Here is a 21,039-nt window from a genome sequence, read left to right as displayed (position 1 = left end):
CATATATAGTGTGTATATGTATGTGTGTGCAAAACTGTTCCTTTGTAAAGCTATTATTTTAATAAGCTGTATTCAAAGAAATCATTTTAAGCAATAATTTTAGAATCATGTAGAAGAGATAAACCCTAGCAATAATTAAGATGACACAACATGCCCAGCACGTGTTACTTGTCTGTATATGTCATTGCAATGAACTAAAAGAGGGGACCCAGGAGGACAGGGCAGCATTCCACAATGGCCACCAAGCCCACAGTGCAGGAGACCCTCTGTGGTTCAATGTGGTCCATCAGTGATTTAAACTGAGCCACCCAAAGGCAAAGCCAAAGAATCCCACATAGATACAGAACCCAAAGTAGTTGTTGGATTAAAGGTACTGATAAGTGACACACTCCATTTGCAACAACAGAAGCAGCAAAGAAATATTGGACTCCAGGCCACTTTGTGTTGGCCGCCAGTCTCATAGAAGGCCTGGCTATTATATCAACAAAAGCCAGGATGGAAAGAAGCAAGGGAAACTTCTCAGTGGAATAGTCTCAGACACATAGTAAGGCCTGTAGCTCTTTCACAATATACAAGCAGTTTTTCAAGATTTGTTTTTTGTTACTGCTCCATGGTAAACTTTCGTTCATGAAGGAATATGGGAAATCTTGGCATGTCCTTAGTTTCAAGCATAGAGTATCAAGGAGAGTATATGCAACTGTCTGCATGGGCACCTTACCTTCATGGGTGGGTGAGTTGAATGCTTAGCCTTCTAGGCTCACTGACTAAGGAGCCGGGTCAAATACACTATACTGAGATACTTGCAATGTGTGCTTTGGTAAAGCTGAAATCAGCTCCTATCACAGACAATCTCGAGTCTTACAGGGTCTTGACTGAATTCCAAGAGTCAGCATATTCTAAGGGACTCCCTGTTATTCATATGTACTATCATTTTATTGATTCTAACATGAACATTTTAACATCTCCAAAATAAAAATATACCAGTCACTGATGCCTTAAATTTGGTCAAGTAAGCAGCATTTCTGATACACTTGTCCTGTTGCTTGGAAGTACATGAATTCATCTGCTCCTTTTTATGTGCTGCAATGAGATGAAAATCCAAGACCAAGTTAGCTTAAGAAAATTTTTCTAGGAAATATAAAATTAAACTCCAGAGGAATAAGTGTTATAGTTTAATTGGCAGTGATTTATCTTCCATAACTAGCACACAAAACAATAATGTAATTTTAGGGCTGAATCTTTAATTTGAAGTGATAGTTTATTTATGCCTTTAGTTGACAATGAGTTTTTCTTGGAGATTCATCAAAAAACAATGTATTTATAGAATAAAAATTTCAATTTCATGTACTATGTCAAAATATATATTCATTTTAAGATTAGTAATATGTATCAAATTATTAAGCATAACTACTAATGATTTGGAATTATTGATATATCCAGGTGTGCTTATATGTTAATCTGGTAGTTAATGTATTAGATACTACAATCATTTAGACTACAGTAGATTTAGAAAAAGAGCTGTATCTTAAAATTCTTGTTCACTACATATCAAGCCCTATTCCTATTTCTATACATCATCTGACACTCAATCCACACAGAATTGCAAGATAACTATTACAAACTCTTTACAAATGGTAAGTTTAATGTAGACATATTTCAAACCACAGCTGAAATTTAGGTTAGGATTTTCCAAAACCCTTGTTACATTCTGAAACGTGTGTGTGTGTGTGTGTGTGTGTGTGTGTGTGTGTGTGTGTGTGTGTGTGTGTGTGTGTGTGTGTGGTATTGATTTTCTTAGTGGTGCTGGGGGTTGAACCCAAAACCTCAAGCACACTAATCAAGTTTTCTACCACTGAGTCACAGCCAGTCTTCTGGTGCTCCCCACTATGACCCCACAACCCTCCCACACCCCTAGAGCTTTTCCCTCTCAAATTTTCATAGAACCATTTATATTTGCTTCGAGCTTAGAGGTGTAGGTGAGACATTCAATGAAGTCTGAAGTGTGGGTAGTGGGGGTTTTTTAAATATATATTTTTTTTAATTTAAGAGGGCCAAAAAGATTTGGCCTTAAGCAAACCAATAAAGATAAAATTGAGAGGGAAGTTGATAAGTGTACTGCCTTTCCATACAGAATTCCTCTTCTCCTCCCCGTTTTCCTCAAATGGTTAAAAACAAAAGTGTATATCACATCTTCTTTTTTTTTGTCTGAATAGACAAGCTTTATTTTCTCTTTGTACCTTGTACTATTGAATGTTTCAATTTATACATGTTTGCATGTACAGTATGATATTTTAAAGCTGCAATCAAAGGTTTTCTTTCTCTAATTTCTCAGCTTAGATGGCCAGAGATACATTTTCCATTCATTTTTTTTTTCTTTCTTGAATGGAATCCTACGCCTCCATCAGAAAGAATAACATTGCCCCATTTGTTAGGAAATGGAAAGACATGGAAAAAATTATTTTAAGTGAAGTAAGCCAGACTCAAAGAAACATAGGTCCCATGGTTTCTCTTATTTGCAATAATTAGTACATGTCTAGGATAATCTTACCAGACAAGCAGAAAAGGTCAAAAGCTATGTACATATGACCACATAAGCTGATGCTAAGTGAAATGAACCCCAAGATATGGACACAAGAGGTTTTTTCTTTGTTGCTGTTGTTTTTAATGTACTATATGATTTTTTTGTATGATATTCCCCCGATGGTATAACCTCTGTTGTCACTGTATTTGGTTCTGGTGTCCTGCATCTTGTATATACAATTTTCTAATTTGGGGAGGGGAAGGGCAATAACAAAATGCTGAAACAAGGATACAGGTTGACCCATTGTAACAATGAGATGTACAAGACACTATGTTGAAAACAAACTTTACAACTTGGGGTGGTGGAGTTGAGGAGGTGGGGAGGAATGAGTTGGAGAGGTGAGGAGTGAAGGGATAGCAGGGGAAAAACAAAGGAGGGGGTAACAATGCTTGATAGGAAACATACTTATTACCTTACAGTTACAACTGTAACCCCTCTGTACAGTATCTTTACAATTAAAAATTAAAAACAAACAAACATGTAATGCTTAGAATTATTGGGCATGTACTTAACTATCCACACAAACCTTAAGTTTTGTGATTCTTTTCATTTGCCTAGCATACACAAAAATGGATTTACTATATGGAAAGGAAGGAGAATAGACCAGAATCAACTTGTAAATAATTTTTAACCTGATACCTTCTAAATTGAGACAGAATGCTACAGATAATGTTCAATGAATTATATGTGATGCATTTAAAATGCCATTGTAATTAACAGAATAAAAGTGTAGATTAAAAACTTTGTAAGAGGTTATCTCTTCCAAATAAAAGTTATTTCTTTTTTTTAAAATTTTTTTCTTTGCTTTATCCCCTGTTGTCATTGTTTTTTATTTTGGTACACTGTGTCTTGTATATACATTTATCTGATTTGAGGAAGGGAAGGGGAATAACAAAATGGTCAGACAAAGACAAAGTGTGAACCAATGCAACAGCAATACTCACAAGATACTATGTTGGAAGTGAACTTTACATTTTGGTGGGAGAGGGGGAGTTGGGCAGAGGAGGGAAAGTAGGAGAAAATGAGGAAGGGGATAACAATGTTCAAAAAGGAATACATGTGTTTTTTTTCCCTTTCTTGCATTTGTTTTTAACATACTTATAATGTACTATGTGATTCTTTTGTTTCTTTTGTATGTTCTTATCACATGGTATAACCCCTGTTTTCACAGTGTCCTGCATCTTGTATATACATTTTTATAATTTGGGGAGGGAAAGGGATATAACAAAATGTTTAAATAAGGATACAGGTTGACCTATTGTAACAGTGAGATGTACAAGACACTATGTTGAACACGAACTTTACAATTTCAGGCGGAGGGTAGAAAGGGAGGAGTTGGGGAGGTACGGTAGGGGAAAACAAAGGAAGAGGTAATAATGCTTGATAGGAAATGTACTCATTACCTTACCCATATAACTGTAACCCCTCTGTACAGTATTTTTACAATAAAAGTATATATGAAAAAACTAAAAAAGAAATGTACTGGTTACCTTACTTATGTAACTATAACCCCTCTGTATATCAGAAATGAAAAGAAAATTTTAAAATCCCACAAATTAAAAATAGGATGGCTTATTCAAATAAATACACACTTCTATAATCTGAAAGTTTGCTGTTGAACTATAGGTGAAACTGAAGTTAGAATGTTCATTTTCCTTACTTTCTCTCTCATTTTCCTTCCCTTTTTCTTTTTTCTTTTTCCCTCCCTCCTTCCCCCCTCCCTCCTTCCGTCCTTCCTTCCTTCTTCCTTTCTTTCTTTCTTTCTTCCTTCCTTCCTTCCATCCAGGCTAACTTCAAACTTGAAATCATCCTGCTGCAGCCTCTCAAGTGTTGAGATTATAGATGTGTACCACAATAATGTGTACGCATCAGGCTGTGTACGCATCTTCAAATCAATCAGAAAAAAGTTTAATAATGTCTTTCCATATATCATTGCTCTACAGCAATTTGGACACTCACAATTCCCTCTTAAATTCAGCAAATGCATATTCTTTTCTTTTTTGGCATCTCTACCATTGAGTGAGATAAATCAGTGTTTCTCAATTGAGACATTCTTATTGGAATCACCTGAGAAACTTTTTCTTTAAATGCCAATGCCTGGATCTGCCCCAGAGTTCATGATTTAATTGACCTGGAGTATGGCCTGAACGTAAGGATTTTTCTTAACTCCCTGGTCATCCCTAGATGAGTCATATCTGTAGCTGAAGTTGAGAATCAATAATATAGTTAAAGAATAGAAAACATGTTAGTTAGTTTTAGAAAGAAGGCTGACTCAAATAGTGTAACAGTGATACTTTTGAATTCGCTATAGATTTTGATAAATATGTTATGTCTATTCTCTTAACACCATTGAAAATGGAGATGGTGCCAAATAAATAAAGTATTTAGGGATGTTGCGGGCCAAAAAATATAATTCAATCATTTTGTCATTCTAACTCTGCTCCTAAAATAAAATCTGATCCATTCTGGAATTCTGTAATAAATTTGTGTTTGGAACAACACAACAGCAGAAAATCTATAAAACTACTGTCTTAGGGATAGGGAGTAGGAGTGTGTGGTAAAAACATTTAAAATTTATAACTTTCCATCTTAGCCAGTAATTCTGGCCTAGTTGCTTGAAAGATAATTTGACACACTAATAAAACTTCTGCCAAAATGATCTTTTACAGACCCAAAGTAACTTTAGGTATGATAAACTGGTTCCAATACATGAACTAATGAAACAAACAATTGTAACTGGTTAACTGTCATTCTGATGTGTCTAGAAAAATACTCAGCAAGTAGTAAGGATGTGGCTAGGCTTCCAAATAATAATAACTTCTATCCGTACAGGAATGTATAATTTTTAAGATATGTTCACAATATTATTTATTTGGTTTCTATGGTGATTTAAAGTTACTATACTTCTTGGTAGTGTTCTTTTTTAAATAAATGTTTTCATAGCTCAAGCAGTATACTCATACGGTAATTTAACAGAAACTTCTTAATTGGTTTTGAGAAATGATCATGATGCTATTAAGACAGATAAGGTAAATCTCTAAGATGTTTATATCTAACATTACTACTGCCTCTAATTAGCATATTTACATGTGGTTCAAATGCTACATCATTTTCCACCAGTGTTCCACTTTACAAAGCTCCTTAATGTTATGTCTTTTAAATAGACAATTGTCTATTGAAGGAGTAAACACTGTGTAAGAGGAAAATATGACCTCTTAAGAGGAAAGTGTCATCTACGGAGACTTGATGTTAGCAAATGAATATTCATTAAAATAAACATCTGCTATGTCTACATGCCACTGTAGTAAATCAGTTTTAAGAAGCTGTACAAAGATGAATATCATATCACTTTCCATCACCCCAAATCTATCACTTTACAATGGTATCCCTTTGGTATAGATTTTACATCACACCTATTATGAGAAAACACATTGTAGATATTTTATCTAGGCAACACAGAGTCTGCATATGCTGAAGATGCCAGTCCTTGATGCTGGTTATGAGTAATACTGTATTGGCAGCACTGAAGTTAGGTTTACTTATAAAGTTATGTGATTGGAATATTGTAGTGATGGTTCTTATTTGCAGTTTCTTTACCAAACCAATGTTTTTTTCTGGTAGAAAACTCACTCTCTTGTCCATATATGCATGTTCATGGACAAATGTAGTTATATATACACATACATTGTTTATAGATTTGTATACAGATATAGTATAGTATAGATATGCAGGTAGGTAGGTAAGCAGATAGGTAGGTAGGCAGATAGATAGATAGATAGATAGATAGATAGATAGATAGATAGATAGATAGATAGATAGATAGATAGATAGACAAATAGATAGATAGATGAGGGTGTTATGTGTATTCACACAAATTTATTTGCTCCTTGTTCCACTAAAATAAACTCAGATCTAAATATTATTTGTACCCAATTAGACAAAAATTCCTGTGGTGATAAGAATTTTTCTTAAGCAACTCCTCTACATGACCATTTGTTCAATGTATTTACATAGTTAAAAGTACAAATATAACTTATCAGTGTTTTAGTGCTCTTTAAAGGAACTGATAATTTCTAGCATTCTATAAACTATTCTTTAGCCTACCTTGGATAGATATAGATATAGGTTTCTTGTTCCCAGTATGATGTGAAAAATTCCAATTAATGATAAAATGTTCCTAAATCTAAATTTGGAAGTGTTTTTAAAATGCAGAAGAAAATGACAATTTTCATTAAGAATTTTTTGTGTTTAATATTTAGCTATTGCTTCAAATACTGAAAATTACCAAAGAGTTTGCCCCTATTTTTATAGTTCTATTTTTCTATATACAAATAAAGCACTTTGAAAATATCTACACTCATTTATCTTATCCATTCACCTTCCTTCTCCTGCTGACTATACTCCAACAGAGTCTATTTTACTTTCCTATCATGTTTTCCCCTGGGCTGAAAGGATGGAACTCAAGGTCTTGGCTTTGCCCCTGAGCTCCTTCACTCAAGGCTAGTGCTCTACACTTTGAGCCATAGTGCCACTTCCAGCTTTCTGGAAGTTGATTGGGATCTCTCAGACTTTCCTGCCCAAGCTGGCTTTGTTGTGATTCTCAAATCTTAGCCTCCTGAGTAGCTAGGATTACAGGTGTGAGTCACCACTCCTGGCTTTCCTTTCATTTTATTTGTTTTTCTATGTACATTAATTGCATCAAGGAGTTTCTCCATGGTATTTCAGATGCATGTACTGTATTTTAATCTAAATTATCCTCTGGTTTCTCTTTGTTCAACCCCCATCTTGTTACTGATCAACAGTTTTCACTGAGATTCCTTAGTTCATACCCCAAACAGTGTTGCAAAGTATCAATTATTTATCCTACATAATACATACATGTATATATATATGTTAATGAATATATGTTTTTTAGATCTATCGCCCATGCATAGGCAAAATCAGCAGATATTTGGCTTTTTAAAGCTTATCTTGTCTTGTTTGACATTATGGTCTCCAATTCAATCTATTTTCCTGTAAATGATAGCTTCATATTATATGACAACTGAGTAATATTTCAATGTATATATGAATTACACATTAAAAAATCCATTCTGCTTTTAGGTACCACAGTTGATTGCACAGTGTGTCTATCATGAATCATACTACAATTAACATGGATATGCAGTTCTTGTTTATTGACTTATTCTCCTTAGAATATATGCATGATAGTGGTGTGGTAAGGTCATAAGTTAGGTCCATTTTTAGTATTTTTGTGAATCCCCATATGGATTGCTATATCTCTCACTATGTACAAAAATCAAAGAATTCAACATAAGAAACTGAAACTTTAAATCTACTACAAGAAAACATAGGGAAAACACCAGCAAGGATAGACATAGGTTATTATCTGAATAGGTCTACATTGTCTAGAAAATAAGATCAAGAATTGCCAAATAGTGATACATCAAAAGAAATGATTACCACAGTTAAAAGATAATCCATAGAATGGGAGAAATCTTCACCAGCTACTCAAGAGATAAAGAATTGATATCCAGAATATATTGATATCCAAAGCTCAAGAAGAGAAAACAATACATTCTCAAAAAGAGAAAATAATACATTAACAAAAGGGCAAGCCAACTGAACAAACAGTTCTTAAAAGTACAAACAGCTAGTGGATACATGAAGAACTGTTCAACCTCCTCCAGCATAAAGAAAAAGAAAATCAAAAGCACACTAAGGCTCAATTTCACCCCAGTCAGAATGGCCATTATGGAGAAAATAAGCAAACAACAAATGTTGGCAATGATATAGGCCAAAGGAATTCTCATACACTATTGATAAAAATGTAAACTAGTGCAACAATGGGTTTTTGTTGGTTTTTGTTTTCATGTTCTCTCATTTGTAAAGATTAATCCACATTGGAAGACTTGCAACACATTTGTAAGGCATGTTTCTAAATTAACTTCAGTTGCTTTCTTTGAATGCATGTGAAAAAAAGTGATATCATACGTACATTGAATTAACAAATACAATTTAAAATTTTGGTCAATAGTGGATCAGACTGAAGTGGAAAAAAGACAAAAGAAGAGAATGGTCCAAAGAAGGTGAAAGAACAGAGATGTGTAGCAGAAAAATTGTCCAAATGGACCACTAGTCATTTCTGATTTTTACAGGAGTAAAATGTTGCTTTCTAATTGGCCAGTCTCTATCAAACTCATAATATAAGACTATCCTAAAATAACACCCTTGAGATTCCCACATTCCTTCCTCCTTCTTCACTGTCCACATCTTCACCCTTTTCTGGAGTCTTTCACTGCCAACTATGAGGCAAATGATAGTATTATGTTTCTTCTCTTTCTTTCTTATTTCATTTGTCTGAGATCCAGACTTGAACTCAGTATCTGACGCTCTACCATCTGAGCCATGCCTCCAACTCCTAGTTTCTTCTCTTTCTTACTCCATCCTTTACAATGTTGCTTCTTTCTTCAGAGATGAGGCAGTATATCAGTCAAGCGCATGGGTTCTGGAACCAGAGGCTACCATCTTCTAGGCATGTGACCTTAGGCAATTTGCTTTATTATTTTGGGTCTGTTTCCCCACTTCAACACTAATATATAATAACAATACCTACCTGGTTATGGCTATTGTGTTAGATGTCAGTGTGTACAAAGGACAACATAAAGGATAGTAAATACTGTAAAAAGTGTTTGCTCTATTTCTCCAGAAAATGTTTCCTGAGCTCCAGCAGGGTGTAAGGCACCAGTGAAGAACTTGTGACAGAGCCCAACATCTGAGCTTTCTCACCTGCAAGATGGATTTTTAAAATTCTGTTCTTCTTAAAGAAAAAGATAAAAAGGATAACGTATCACAATGTGAAAAATAATTCAGTTGCTGATTTTACCTTTATAATTATCCTAAGATGGAGCTTGTTTTCCATCTACTCAACCAGTGTTTACTTCTATGGCATCTTCTCTGTTCTCTGCCCCGCCGCCCCCCCATTCTCTCTCTGTGATGGAGAAGGGTCTTTTTCACCTTCATGCTTTCTCTCTGATATATTTGAGCACAGCAGTAGCGTAATTATAATCTGCTGCTTGTTACATAAAGAATGGTTAAAAAATATTTTATCATTGTTTTTATAAGCAGGCAGTGCTTGTTTTTGGTTTTTTGGGACATAACCTCTGGTACTGTTTTGCCCCTTACGTAGGATTTGTTACATTTTTTAAATGAATAAAGTCTTAGATATACAAATAACTATATTTCACAAATAATTTCTGTGTATATGTGTAAACAATGGCCGTAAGGTAAATCATGACTATTGTTCTTTGTTTTCTGACAGAGGGCTTGCTATATAACTAGGACTAGTCTTGAACTCATGTTGGTCCTCCTATTTCAGCCTCCTGAATTGTGAGATTCGAGATTGGTGCCACCATGTCTGGCTATCAGGTGTTTTTAAATGGTATATTTCTAGAAACAAGAAAAAAGTTTAGAATTATTCTGACCAGGCAGAAGTTATCTCACAAGATACAGACAACCTTATTAAAAATGAAAAATGATGTCAATTATGTTCTTTACAATATTCCAAACAACAAAAATCACTGGTATATTTTCCCCATTTAAATTGACAGCTGGTTTGGACACACATAGTTCTACAGCCAAAGTAACAAAGCAAAAGAGAATGGCTGCTTATTATACTCTTTATAAAGGAAGACATTAAAAATTTTAAAAGCCAGATTGAATTTTAACAGTTAATCAACTCATGCAGATACATCTGGCTTTAAATCACGGCTGGCATAAGCCTTGCTATTAAGCACTGTTAGTGTGTGTATGTGTTTTTTTTATATAGAAAGCTAATAACCATGTTGGCTAAATCAGTTTGTTCAACATTGATCATTTAAGCAAGAACATAAATCACTGAGATTCCAGAACTTCAAACTCCTTCATTTACTGAGGAAGCAATCAAACTCGAGAAGATTGGAACATTGTAAACAGAAGTAGAGAACAAGAGGAGGCATTCTCTATCAATGACTAGGATGTTCTGACCGAGATTACAGAAAGTTGGACCAAATAAGTAACAGTCTTATCAATCTCTTCAGTTGAGTCTCAGATGGACTGAAACTGATTGTCATAACCTTACCTTACATTTAGCTTTACAGAAAAAACTTGATCTGTCTGTTCAGACATTGTTTTATGCAGATTAGGAATGTTTTGTTGCCCAGTTGCAGTTTCAGAAATACACACAAGCCTGCACCTGAGTCATTCTTTGATGATGGTTCCATTAGAAGGATGGTAAGATATATTGTCACTGTTCTCCCTTATGTTTATTTCAGAGGCTAGAATTATATACTATACAATCATCAATATACGCAAATATATAAATCTATCATCCATCAATTTCTCTAAGTACTTTTCTGGTATGCTTGGCCCATAACCCTTTCATAAAAATATTTCCATAAACATATCAAGCAGTTTGAAAAGTTACTTTCTTTGTTGCTGTTATTCTATAATGGTTATTTAAGTTGGCTTTAGTGAGGAGGTAGCATGTTCAGCATGCAGGAATGATTTTGGAACATTATGTTCTAAGCACTGTTCTAAACACATAAAATGAGATATAGATCCTCTTCTCTGTAGGGGGGAAATATTAAAGGGAAAACATACGCACAAATATTTGCTTACCAATTGTGATAAGTATTATCAAAATACATTGTTGTGATTTTCAGTGCTACCATTTGAGAGACAATCTCTCTAAGGTTAATAGGCATTGGTAAGAAAAGACAGACTTAGAAGAAGTTTCTGATAAGAGGAACTGATGATGAGAGATTGAGCTTTATGATGAGTGTGGTGGAAAAGGGACAAAAATGACTTTAGGTACGTCACTTAGTGCCTCAGTTCCTCAATTTTCTTGGTTGAAAATGTCAAGCATTTCAAATCAATTTGAAATCCATGCATTATACACATTGATATTTCATAGTCATTACTTTGTGAATCCAAATTGGATATGTTCCTTACTGCTAGACCCCACACATGGAGTATATAGTCTTTCTAAAAATTATTTAGCTTTTTTATTTTAACCCGTTCACAACTATCCGTGATTTTCACTTTTTTATCTGAATTATTTTGGAAAATTGCCCTCCGTAGAGAATAATATATGCATCTCGGCATTTAGTAGACATACCTTTGATATTTTTCATAAGTGATGATGAGTCTGCAGAATAGACTTGAAAAAGATTATTTTTTATATAGAAACATGCCCATTTAAAAAATTTTGTTACCCCTCTGTACATAACAATAAAAAGTTTAAACTTAAAAATATTTTTCTTCTTAAATTATAAAGACATTAACTGAAATGTAAACGTGCTTAGCATGTCAAATTAAACTACTTTTTTGCCTCAAATAAAAGCATACTGTTCCTTATTGAGTCTTTCCCAGTTAGCCATTTGTTCAGTACAGAAATAGTAGCAAGAATCATGATACACTCCTTAATTCAAAAAGATTGTTTGCATATTTCTTCCAAATTTCTTTTATACATGTTTTTGGACAACCGTTATCCTTAAAATTTTGTTTACTGAAACAAAACATACACTTAACCTGATTTTATACCTGTGATACTTAAAAGATCTTAGTGACAATGTTAAGCAACAGTATCAGCTAAGCATCATATAGAACATGAGATGATCTTATAAAAAAAGGATTTACCTACAAGGAGGAATTAATGATAATTACAATTCTCACCATTTTATATTCATGTATCATGTTCCACCAAATGAAAGAACCATAATTTACAAAGCATGACCTTTATATGGGACAGTGAGTGTTTTCCATTTTTATGTAATATAAATTACACTGGGATAAACATTGTCAGGCTTATGGCATTTTTAAGTATTTTGGATTATTTCTTTAGGATAGATTCCCAGAAGTAGAATTACTAGATTAAAGGGTATGAGCATTTTTATGACTCTGGAAACTCATTGCCAAATTGCTTTCCAAAAAGGTTATATCAATTTACAATGCCATCAGCAATATAGAAAAGTGCCCTTCTCATAATACTCTCACAGGTATTTGCTATGACACAAGTTTTAGATTTTTGAATTTTGTGGGCTTAATTTAAGTTTCTGGGTAAAATTGTGCTACTTCATTTTAATATGTTTCTTATATATTTTAAAGCAGAGATAAATACCTTTTTATATGCAGTTTCATAAACCTTGAATTCTTAACATGTTTCTTATCTATGAAATTATGATACTTTTATAAGCCTATATAAAACTATGTGATATAGAGTAATAATTTTGTAGTACAAACCATTTTGCCTATTCTATCTTTTAAAATTTGGTACAGGAAAGGATTCAAGTTTTATATATGAAGATTCACATTTTCTTCTGTGATTTTTTTCCCTGTTGATTTTTGCGTTAAGAATCTATGTTAAGTACTCATTACTTTTTTCTAAAAAAGTGACTTAAAAAAGTTCTTGAACTCATGTATGTTGGTGGATGATATAAGGTGTTATTCTGGATCTCTTTCATACTGGTGAGTAATTACATCAGTATCATTAATTGCATAATCCTTACTGGTTATATATTAAATTATTTAATTCTTGGATACTTCTTTTGAGAGACTGTTTATTTAATATGGAGTTTCCTCACATGAGTTTGTTAGGATTTAGGAAATGTTTTTGTATATTTTTCTTATATTGACTTTAACATCTTGACAAATTATAAAAGTTGGCTTGAATTTCTCTCTCTCTCTCTCTCTCTCTCTCTGATGGTACTAGGACTTGACCTCAGGCCTTGAATTTTCTTGGCTGACACTCCACCATTTGAATCCTGCCTCCAGCCTAAAATTTTTTGCTGGTTATTTTGGAGATGGAGTCTTGGGGCCTTTTCTGCCTGTGACTCACTGGCTTTGAATCTCCATCTCCCAGATCTCAGCCTCCTGAGTAGTTAGGATTGTATACATGATCCACCAACATCTGGTAGAATTTCAATCTCCTTTAATTTATAATTTACTTTAATTGAAATTGGTTAAAATAAAGCAGTATTAATTTTCACCAAGATTAGTAGCTTTGCATTTATTCACATCTTTCCCCACTTTTTGTGAAAGCAGGCCCATTCAGATATTTTTGTCTTGCAAGTTGTAAAAGTATGTGCATAATCATTTGATGATATTTGTTAAGCATTTACTTGTGTTAGAGTCCTGATTTCACAGTGCATGAACTAGACAAAATTCTACAAGTGATCAAAATCCCTTCTAATGCTTTTGCCTCCATAGTTGTATTAATTTACTGCAAATCTTATTGTGTGAGTGACTTGGTTTGAGTATTTTCCTATAGTTGGACATTTCTAACTTTTCTTTTCCCACATTTATAATGTTTCCTTGAGGTACATTTCTTAGCTGGATGCAGTACAGTGCCTGCGTACAATGACCTGAGCCTTTCATGTTCCTTTGCTGACACAAAGGAACACAAATAGGAGGATGGTAGTCCAGGCCAGCTCAGGCATAGGAGAGTAAAAAAAAAAAAAAGGGCTGTCTGAAAGGCTTTAGTGGTAGAATACCCTTGGCAAGTAAGAGGTGCTGAGTTCAATGGAGAAATTTGGTCAAAGGTATTACTGTACTTTGGGTTATCAATAAAAGTTCCAAATTACTTTTCCAAAGGATTATACTACCTTTTACTATCCTTGGAAATGGACAAAGTGGATTGCTTGCAATGATTATAATCATTTAAAATCATGGCTTTTATATGGTAAAGATCTCCTTTTGGGTCCATTCCTTCCTTTCTTTCCCTCTCCTTCTCTCCTCTCCCTCCCTCTTCCCCTCACCTTCTTCTCTACCTCCTTCCCTTTTTCTTTACTATTTTTTTGCTTATCCTAGAATTCTATATAGCATAGGATAGCCTCAAATGCTCAATCCTCCTGTCTCAGAATACTGGGATTATAGAAAGGAACGTGGCTTTTTTTCTTTTCTTTCTTGTGCCCAGTTCTAGGGCTCGCACTCAGAGCCTGGGTGCTGTATCTTAGCTTTTGTGCTCAAGGTTAGCCCTTTACCACTTGAGCCACAGCTCCACTTCTGGCTTTGTGGTGGTTAATTGAAGTCTCTTGGAGTGTCTTGCCAAGGATGGCTTTGAACTTCAATTCTCAGATCTTAGCTTTCTGTATAGTTAGGATTACAGGTGTCAGCCACCAGCACCTAGTGGCTTCTTCTTCTTCCTCTTCTTCCTCCTCCTCCTCCACCTCCTCCTCCTCCTCCTCTTCTTCTTCTTCCTCCTCCTCTTTATTTCTTTTTTTATGCCTTTCTTATTTTCTTTTGTAATTCACCTTATTATTATTGTAAAAGTTATGTACAGAGGGGTTACAATTATGTAAGTCAAAAAGAGTACGTATCTTTTTAAAGAATGTTAACCCTTCTCTTGCTCTCTCCCACTTTTTCCCTCCTTTCCCCACCCACATTTTATATTTCTTTCTTTTAAAAAAATTTTATTTTGTTGTAAAGGTGTTGTACAGTGGTATTACAATTACATAAATAAGGTAATGAGTGCATTTCTTGTCCAACATTGTTACCCATTTCATTTTTCTCCCACTATCCCTCCTCCCCACTCCCCCTGTGCCCCCCCCCCGAAGTTGTATAGTTCATGTCAAACATAGTGTCTTGTGGGTATCACTGTTGTATTGGTTCACCCTTTGTCTTTGTTTCACCATTTTGTCATTCCCCTTCCCTTCCCTAAATCAGATAAATGTACACACAAGACACAGGGCCAGAATCAAAAACAATGACTACCAGGAATAAACCAAAGGGAAAAAGAAAAAATAAATAAAAAGAAAGAACTTGATACAGTATATTCACAACAACAAGGTCAACAACAAAAAAAGACCTCTTGTTTCTATATCTTTACTTTTTAATAAATAAAATGAACATTTCTTTAAAAAAGTTCCTGATCATGTTTTTTACACTTAGCACTCATTTGTATAAATTCTTTAAGAAAAAGACATCTTTTTTTTTCTTTTGTCCCTTGGCATTTACTCCATCAAATATATGTCAAAGGAAAAATGCAAGAAATGATCCCTGAGTTAGGCACTTTGAAGTCCATGATGTCAAACTAAGATATTTGAATCTTCCCAGCAAAAGTTCATTTTTTTTTTCCTGGTATGGCATGCAATTTGCACACAGGATGCAAATATGTTACACCTAAACGATAAGTGGTGTATTGGATTTTGGTGGTCCAAAGCACTGAGACAACAGTAAATACCAGCTTTATATGATCTAAAGCCAGGCTCAGAAATCACTTCTTAGTAAACCAGAAAGAAACTAAAGCACCCTAAAATTCAAAAAAGAAATAACTAAGTTTTTATTCTATATCTATGTGAGGTATGCTGCTGATCATGTGGTTAAGATCTGTAAAACTCACTGCAGTCACTCAATTTAGTTCTTAGGCAATTCAAATTCTTTTCCTCCCCCTCTTCTTCCCCGTCTCTGTGTACTCCTGAAGGTCCATGGAAAAGCATCTCCTAAAGCATCCAGATGTAAAGGTTCTAGAGATTGTTTTATCTCTATCTGCTCTTACAATACAATTCCTTTAGGTTACATTTGGCAGAAAAGCAGAATGGAGGTAATTATGGCAATATCTTTTGCAATTGGATTTAGTATCTTTTACTCTGGTCTTCTCAAAATTGTGAGATGGTGGCAGACCCCATAGAAACAAGAGAAAAAGGAATGGTGGAAACAATATTCTTGTGACAGCTGGTGTCTGTTTTGTTGTACTATTTTCAAATGCCTTTTGGGAATTGTTTTGTTATGTATTTTATGAAATAATTTGTATTGGGTTAAATTTATATTCCTCTAGCAATGCCAATAAAACATACTCTCCAATTTCAAAGATAGCAAAAACAAGAAACATAAAATAAGTATAAAACATGGTGTCCTGTAAGAAGTTCAGATTAGAAACAATTCATAACTTGGAAGTTGGTTCTGTCAAGACTGCAATGTCACGTTTCCTTAAAGGAGAGCTGTGAACTGGAAAGAATCATTGGTACTCCCCCATTAGTCAGCTGAATGAGGTAGCTGTGCACCTAATATTAGCAGGGCAGGCCAATAGTCTCTCTAAATTTACAGAGCCATTCATTCTCTTTCTGGTGACTTTAACAATATGGAAAGTATTATTTATCTGATGCCCATTACATTCCAGCTGTTTTGTGAAGAACATTATCTATGCTATCTGCATTATCACCAGGCCTATTGATCTCTCCAGGCCTAGACCAATGTTCCTTCTTTGATCCATGGCCCCTCCCCACAACCCCAAGGTGAATTAACAACACTATTACTAGTTATTAACTGATGGTTAATAATGCTCTATTGTCATTTTGCTACTCCTTTAATGTCTCACTACTCATTCCATAGCCTACTGGCTCCCTGCCCCACCAGACATTAAGTTTGGTTATCAGCATTTTCAATTTCTCAAGCATTAAGGTAGGTCCTAAATATTTTGCTGAGTGGAACTGCACAGTTCTCAACTCCCCAAAGAATCATGGAATTTTTGAGCAAGAGAAGACTTAGAACCTCTTAATACCCTCTCCTTTCATTAAAGGATCTCCCACCTTTGCTGGGAGGTCACATAAATTCGGTAATTGAGGCCAGAATTCAGTTCTCTCTTTCTCTTTCTTTTTCACGGGTTTCCTTTGTAGAGTATTTGGTGAAAACACTATTAAGTATCTTTATTTCTCCTTCTCCAGGTTCTGACCAAATCTTACTAGCATTTGGCTTCTTGGCTTTCAGGCTGTTTTTGCCTATAAAGAACTCACCTTTCACATATAGCACAGCTCAGCATTCCAATCAGTTCATTGCATGAATTTCAAATTATCTGCCTGTTGCTTTCTTACCACCTAAGTATACAGGTGGGAGAATTTTTTGTGTATATCTTCACCAACAACTTCTCTCATGCACTCTAAAATGTAGCCAAATGTACATGGACATACACATCACCTTTTTCTTGGGACCAGAGACTTACTTCGTGGTCATTCTGACAGGTATATCCTTTCTGCCTATCCGCCTGATGAATGAACTGTCTGTGTTATTTCTGGACTGGGATGTCTTAGAAGGAGAAACCTGTCTTTATAGTCACACAGAAATTGCACCAGTGAATACCTCGTACCTATTATCATATAGTCCCCCTCAAAGTTCACTAAATGCCCGTGTCTTTGGAAAGTTATAACTCAGTATCTCAGAATTGTGAGTAATCCTACCAAAACTTTTTTTTTTTTTTTCCTATTTGGAGGAAAATCACTGCTATCTCATCGAGTCTTCTTTATCTCTGGTGGCTCGTCCAGTTCCTGGCTCCTCTCCTAACACTCCTTCCCCTGCACACTGGTGGGAGTGGAATCCACAAATTCCTTCGAGGCTTTGTTCCATCATTGGAACAAGTTCCCAGTAGCTGAGGAGGGTCTGGGCTGCCTGGGGCCAAAACTGCAGGGTCCACCTGAGGCTTCCGTGAAAAGGATGGCAGAATGGAACCCAAGATCCCCCCTAAAGCGATTCCGGATATTCTCACTTAGCATCCAGCAGGGATTTTCTTTCCAGATCTGATGTCCATCCAGCAAGAGAGCACACACTTGAAGCAGTGTCAACATCTAACCTCACGCCCTTCTTCGCAACTCTCCGCCTCCACTTCAAAAAAGCTTGAGCGGGACATTTAAAAAAATGTGTTCCTTTTTGGTTTTTGTTTTTCTTTCTTCCTTTTTTTTTTTTTTTAAGTTTTCAAAGCATCCACAGGGCAATCTCCCCTGCATGCGACAGTCGTAGGCGGCGAGGCGGAGCTCGGCAGAGGTGGGTTCCCTAATCTCAGTTACCTCCCCAAGGCCCCGGGGCCCATCCTGCCCCTTCCTCGAGCTCCCACGAGGGGCCACAGGCAGCTCTCCTCCGCCCGCGTGCCCGGCCTCGTCCCCAGCGCCCCGGGCGGAGGGCCACTCCACAGCCGCCTCCAGCCCGAGACAGGTATGGGGGGGAAGGCCGGGATGCACGCGGCCCCCCGACGGGGAAGCAGGCCGGTTAGTCCAATGGGCAGCCCGGCCCCGGGAGGCGGGCCCAGGCCGGAAGCCACCCAGCGGCCCCGCGGGACGGCGCCCGCGCCCCCGCCCTCTCCAGCACGGGCTCCGGTGGCCCAGGGCGCAGGGGCCAGTCCGCCGGGTCCCCGTGGCGCTCTTTGTCCGGGCCGCGCGCGGGGAGACGCGTGCGCTTTCCCTCCCTCTCCCACCGGGTGAAAGGAGGCGCAGAGAGAGCGAGAGCGAGAGAGAAGCAGAGAGAAAAAGAGGACGGGAGAGCGCGCGGGCGGCCGCGCGCAGGAGCAGCGCGCTCCCGTGGGGCGCCGGCGGCGCGCGCCCCTCCGCCAGGCAAGCAGCGAGCACGCGCACCGCCGCCGCGCCCGCCCCTCCCCCGCTCGGAACTTGCTGACTGCGCGGCCGGGAGGAGCCGAGCCGGGCGACGGCGACGGCGACGGCGGCGGGAGGCCACAGCGCGCGGGGGTCTCCCGCGTCCCTCCGCCTCGCCGGGAGCTCGCGCCCTCGCCCCAGCCGAGCTCCCACCCCCTGCTTTCCGAAGGCGCGGGGCGGCGCCACCCTCCGGCCGGAGCCGGGCACTGCACAGCCCCCTCCGACTCTCAATGTTCCACGCTCCCCGGCCGGAGCCTCCTCGGCTTCTTTTTTTTCCCTCCCCCCTTCCCCCCCGGCTGCCTCCATTTCCTTGAGGAAGGGTTTTTTTTTTGCTCTCCCTCCCCCACAGCGTAGCGGCGCGCGAGCGGGCCGGGCGGGCGGCCGAGGTAAGGCGGCGGGGCCGGGGGCCGCGTGGAGGGGGGGGGGCGGCGGGGCGGCGGCGGCGGGGGAGGGGGCGGGGGCCGCAGCTTTGTTCGCGCCGGGCGCCCGGCGGCGGCCGCCGGGGTCGGCGAGCCGGGAGCCGCGAGCCGCGAGCCGGGGCCGGGGCCGGCCGGCTCTCGCATCCCTGGGCGCCCGGCGGCGCGGTGAGCGCTGCCCGCGGCCCCCGCGCGGCCCTCCCCACAAAGGGCCGCGGAGCTGCGTGGCCGCCGCCGCCGCCGCCGGCCGCGGAAATTTGTTGCACTTCTTGGGGCTTTTGTTTGTTTGTTTTGTTTTTCCCTCGAGCTTTTTCTCTCATTCTCTCTCTACATTTCATGCTTCCCTCTCCTCCCCCCCCCACCCCCTCCACCTTCTCCGCCTTTTCGTTATTTTGGACAAAATGTCGGTCCGTGATGTAGAAGCGGAGCGAGGCGGCGGGGCGGCCCGGCGAGCCGTGCACACGGTGCCGTTCGGATCCCTCGCGGCGGCCCGGGCTGGCAGCTCGGGCCGGGCCGGGGACCTTCGCGGCCGGCCGGGGGAACGGCGGAGGGCGGGCGGCTCGCTGGCTGGTTTCTTTTAATTCCAAGTGGCGTGTTTAAAGGCTGTACGTGCCTGGAGCCGGAGCCGCCACCTCCAGTGAGCATATGGGTGATTAACGGGGGATGTTTTCCCCGCGGAAGGGGAATTTGGTACCTCTGACCAATGTCAGTCTGTAAATATTTAGACGTTAGGAGTGACTTTTCTTTTTAACATTTTTCAGCGAGATCTGTTATTTACAGCGTGTCATATGTTATTAATGCTTGCTGCCTAAGTTCCCTGGCAAATCTGTTTCATGCCTTCTGAGAAAGTAGACAATTGATAGATGGTGAAAGGGATGGAAAAAACAAATGTGAGTGGGTTTTCTAACTTGCGTTGGGTAAATCCCAGCATGCTGGAAACCTGGGGAAGACCTCTCACCGCCCCTGTAACCTTGTCTTACCAAGAAATAAGGGAGAACACTTCTGAAGCCTTTTAAATAGGATTGTAGGTAAATATTAAGGAAAGAAAAAAACAACAACAACACTGTTGGTTCATCTCTTAGGTTTAACACCTCCCCTCTCCTCCTCCTTTCCCTTTAGAAGTTTTCCAAGCGATCACTTCACCAAAATGTCCAGTGATAGGCAAAGGTCCGATGATGAGAGCCCCAGTACCAGCAGTGGCAGTTCAGATGCGGACCAGAGAGACCCAGCCGCTCCAGAGCCTGAAGAACAGGAAGAAAGAAAACCCTCTGCCACCCAGCAGAAGAAAAACACCAAACTCTCTAGCAAAACCACTGCTAAGTTATCCACTAGTGCTAAAAGGTAATGTTTAAAATGAGGGTTAAGCACACTGCTAGTCTTCCAAGCCATTGGTCCCTTTCCCTGATTTTGCATCAGTAGCAATAGTTCAGGAATACTTTCCCACTAATTTTATGTGTACTTGAGTGAGTTGTCATTCTTTAGGTGGCATATAGCAACCTCCATAGAACTATACTTTTAAGAAACTTATTCTGTGTGTTGGTAACATGATGAAGAGTGTCCTCCAGTAGAGATTAAACTAATATTCTGACAGATGAAGAATTGACAAGGAAATTTCAGTGAACCCAAATTGGATGGGTACATTGGAGATGTT

The 21,039-nt window shown here is 38.5% G+C and overlaps 1 protein-coding gene across 3 annotated transcripts in view; it reads left to right on the top strand.

Annotated features, from left to right (window-relative positions):
- Nucleotides 1-18,516: 18,516 nt before the first annotated feature.
- The window catches only part of Ube2e3 (ubiquitin conjugating enzyme E2 E3), a 64,054-nt gene continuing 61,531 nt past the window's right edge, over nucleotides 18,517-21,039 (top strand). Inside the window, exons 1-2 of one of the 3 annotated variants that reach the window (XM_042688352.1) lie at nucleotides 18,517-18,538; nucleotides 20,508-20,729. In XM_042688352.1, the coding sequence (XP_042544286.1) occupies nucleotides 20,536-20,729 (194 nt within the window). In that variant the 5' untranslated portion in view covers nucleotides 18,517-18,538; nucleotides 20,508-20,535. Of the gene's footprint in view, nucleotides 18,539-19,020; nucleotides 19,359-20,004; nucleotides 20,026-20,507; nucleotides 20,730-21,039 lie in introns of those variants that run through there. The other 2 variants (XM_042688351.1, XM_042688353.1) reach the window with 2 other exon arrangements.

This window comes from Dipodomys spectabilis, unplaced genomic scaffold, assembly GCF_019054845.1.
Source record: "Dipodomys spectabilis isolate Male_0828 unplaced genomic scaffold, ASM1905484v1 ptg000115l, whole genome shotgun sequence".
Taxonomy (NCBI): Eukaryota; Metazoa; Chordata; class Mammalia; order Rodentia; family Heteromyidae; genus Dipodomys; species Dipodomys spectabilis.
Note: the sequence above shows the minus strand (reverse complement) of the source record. Positions and strands in the feature narration are given on the sequence as shown.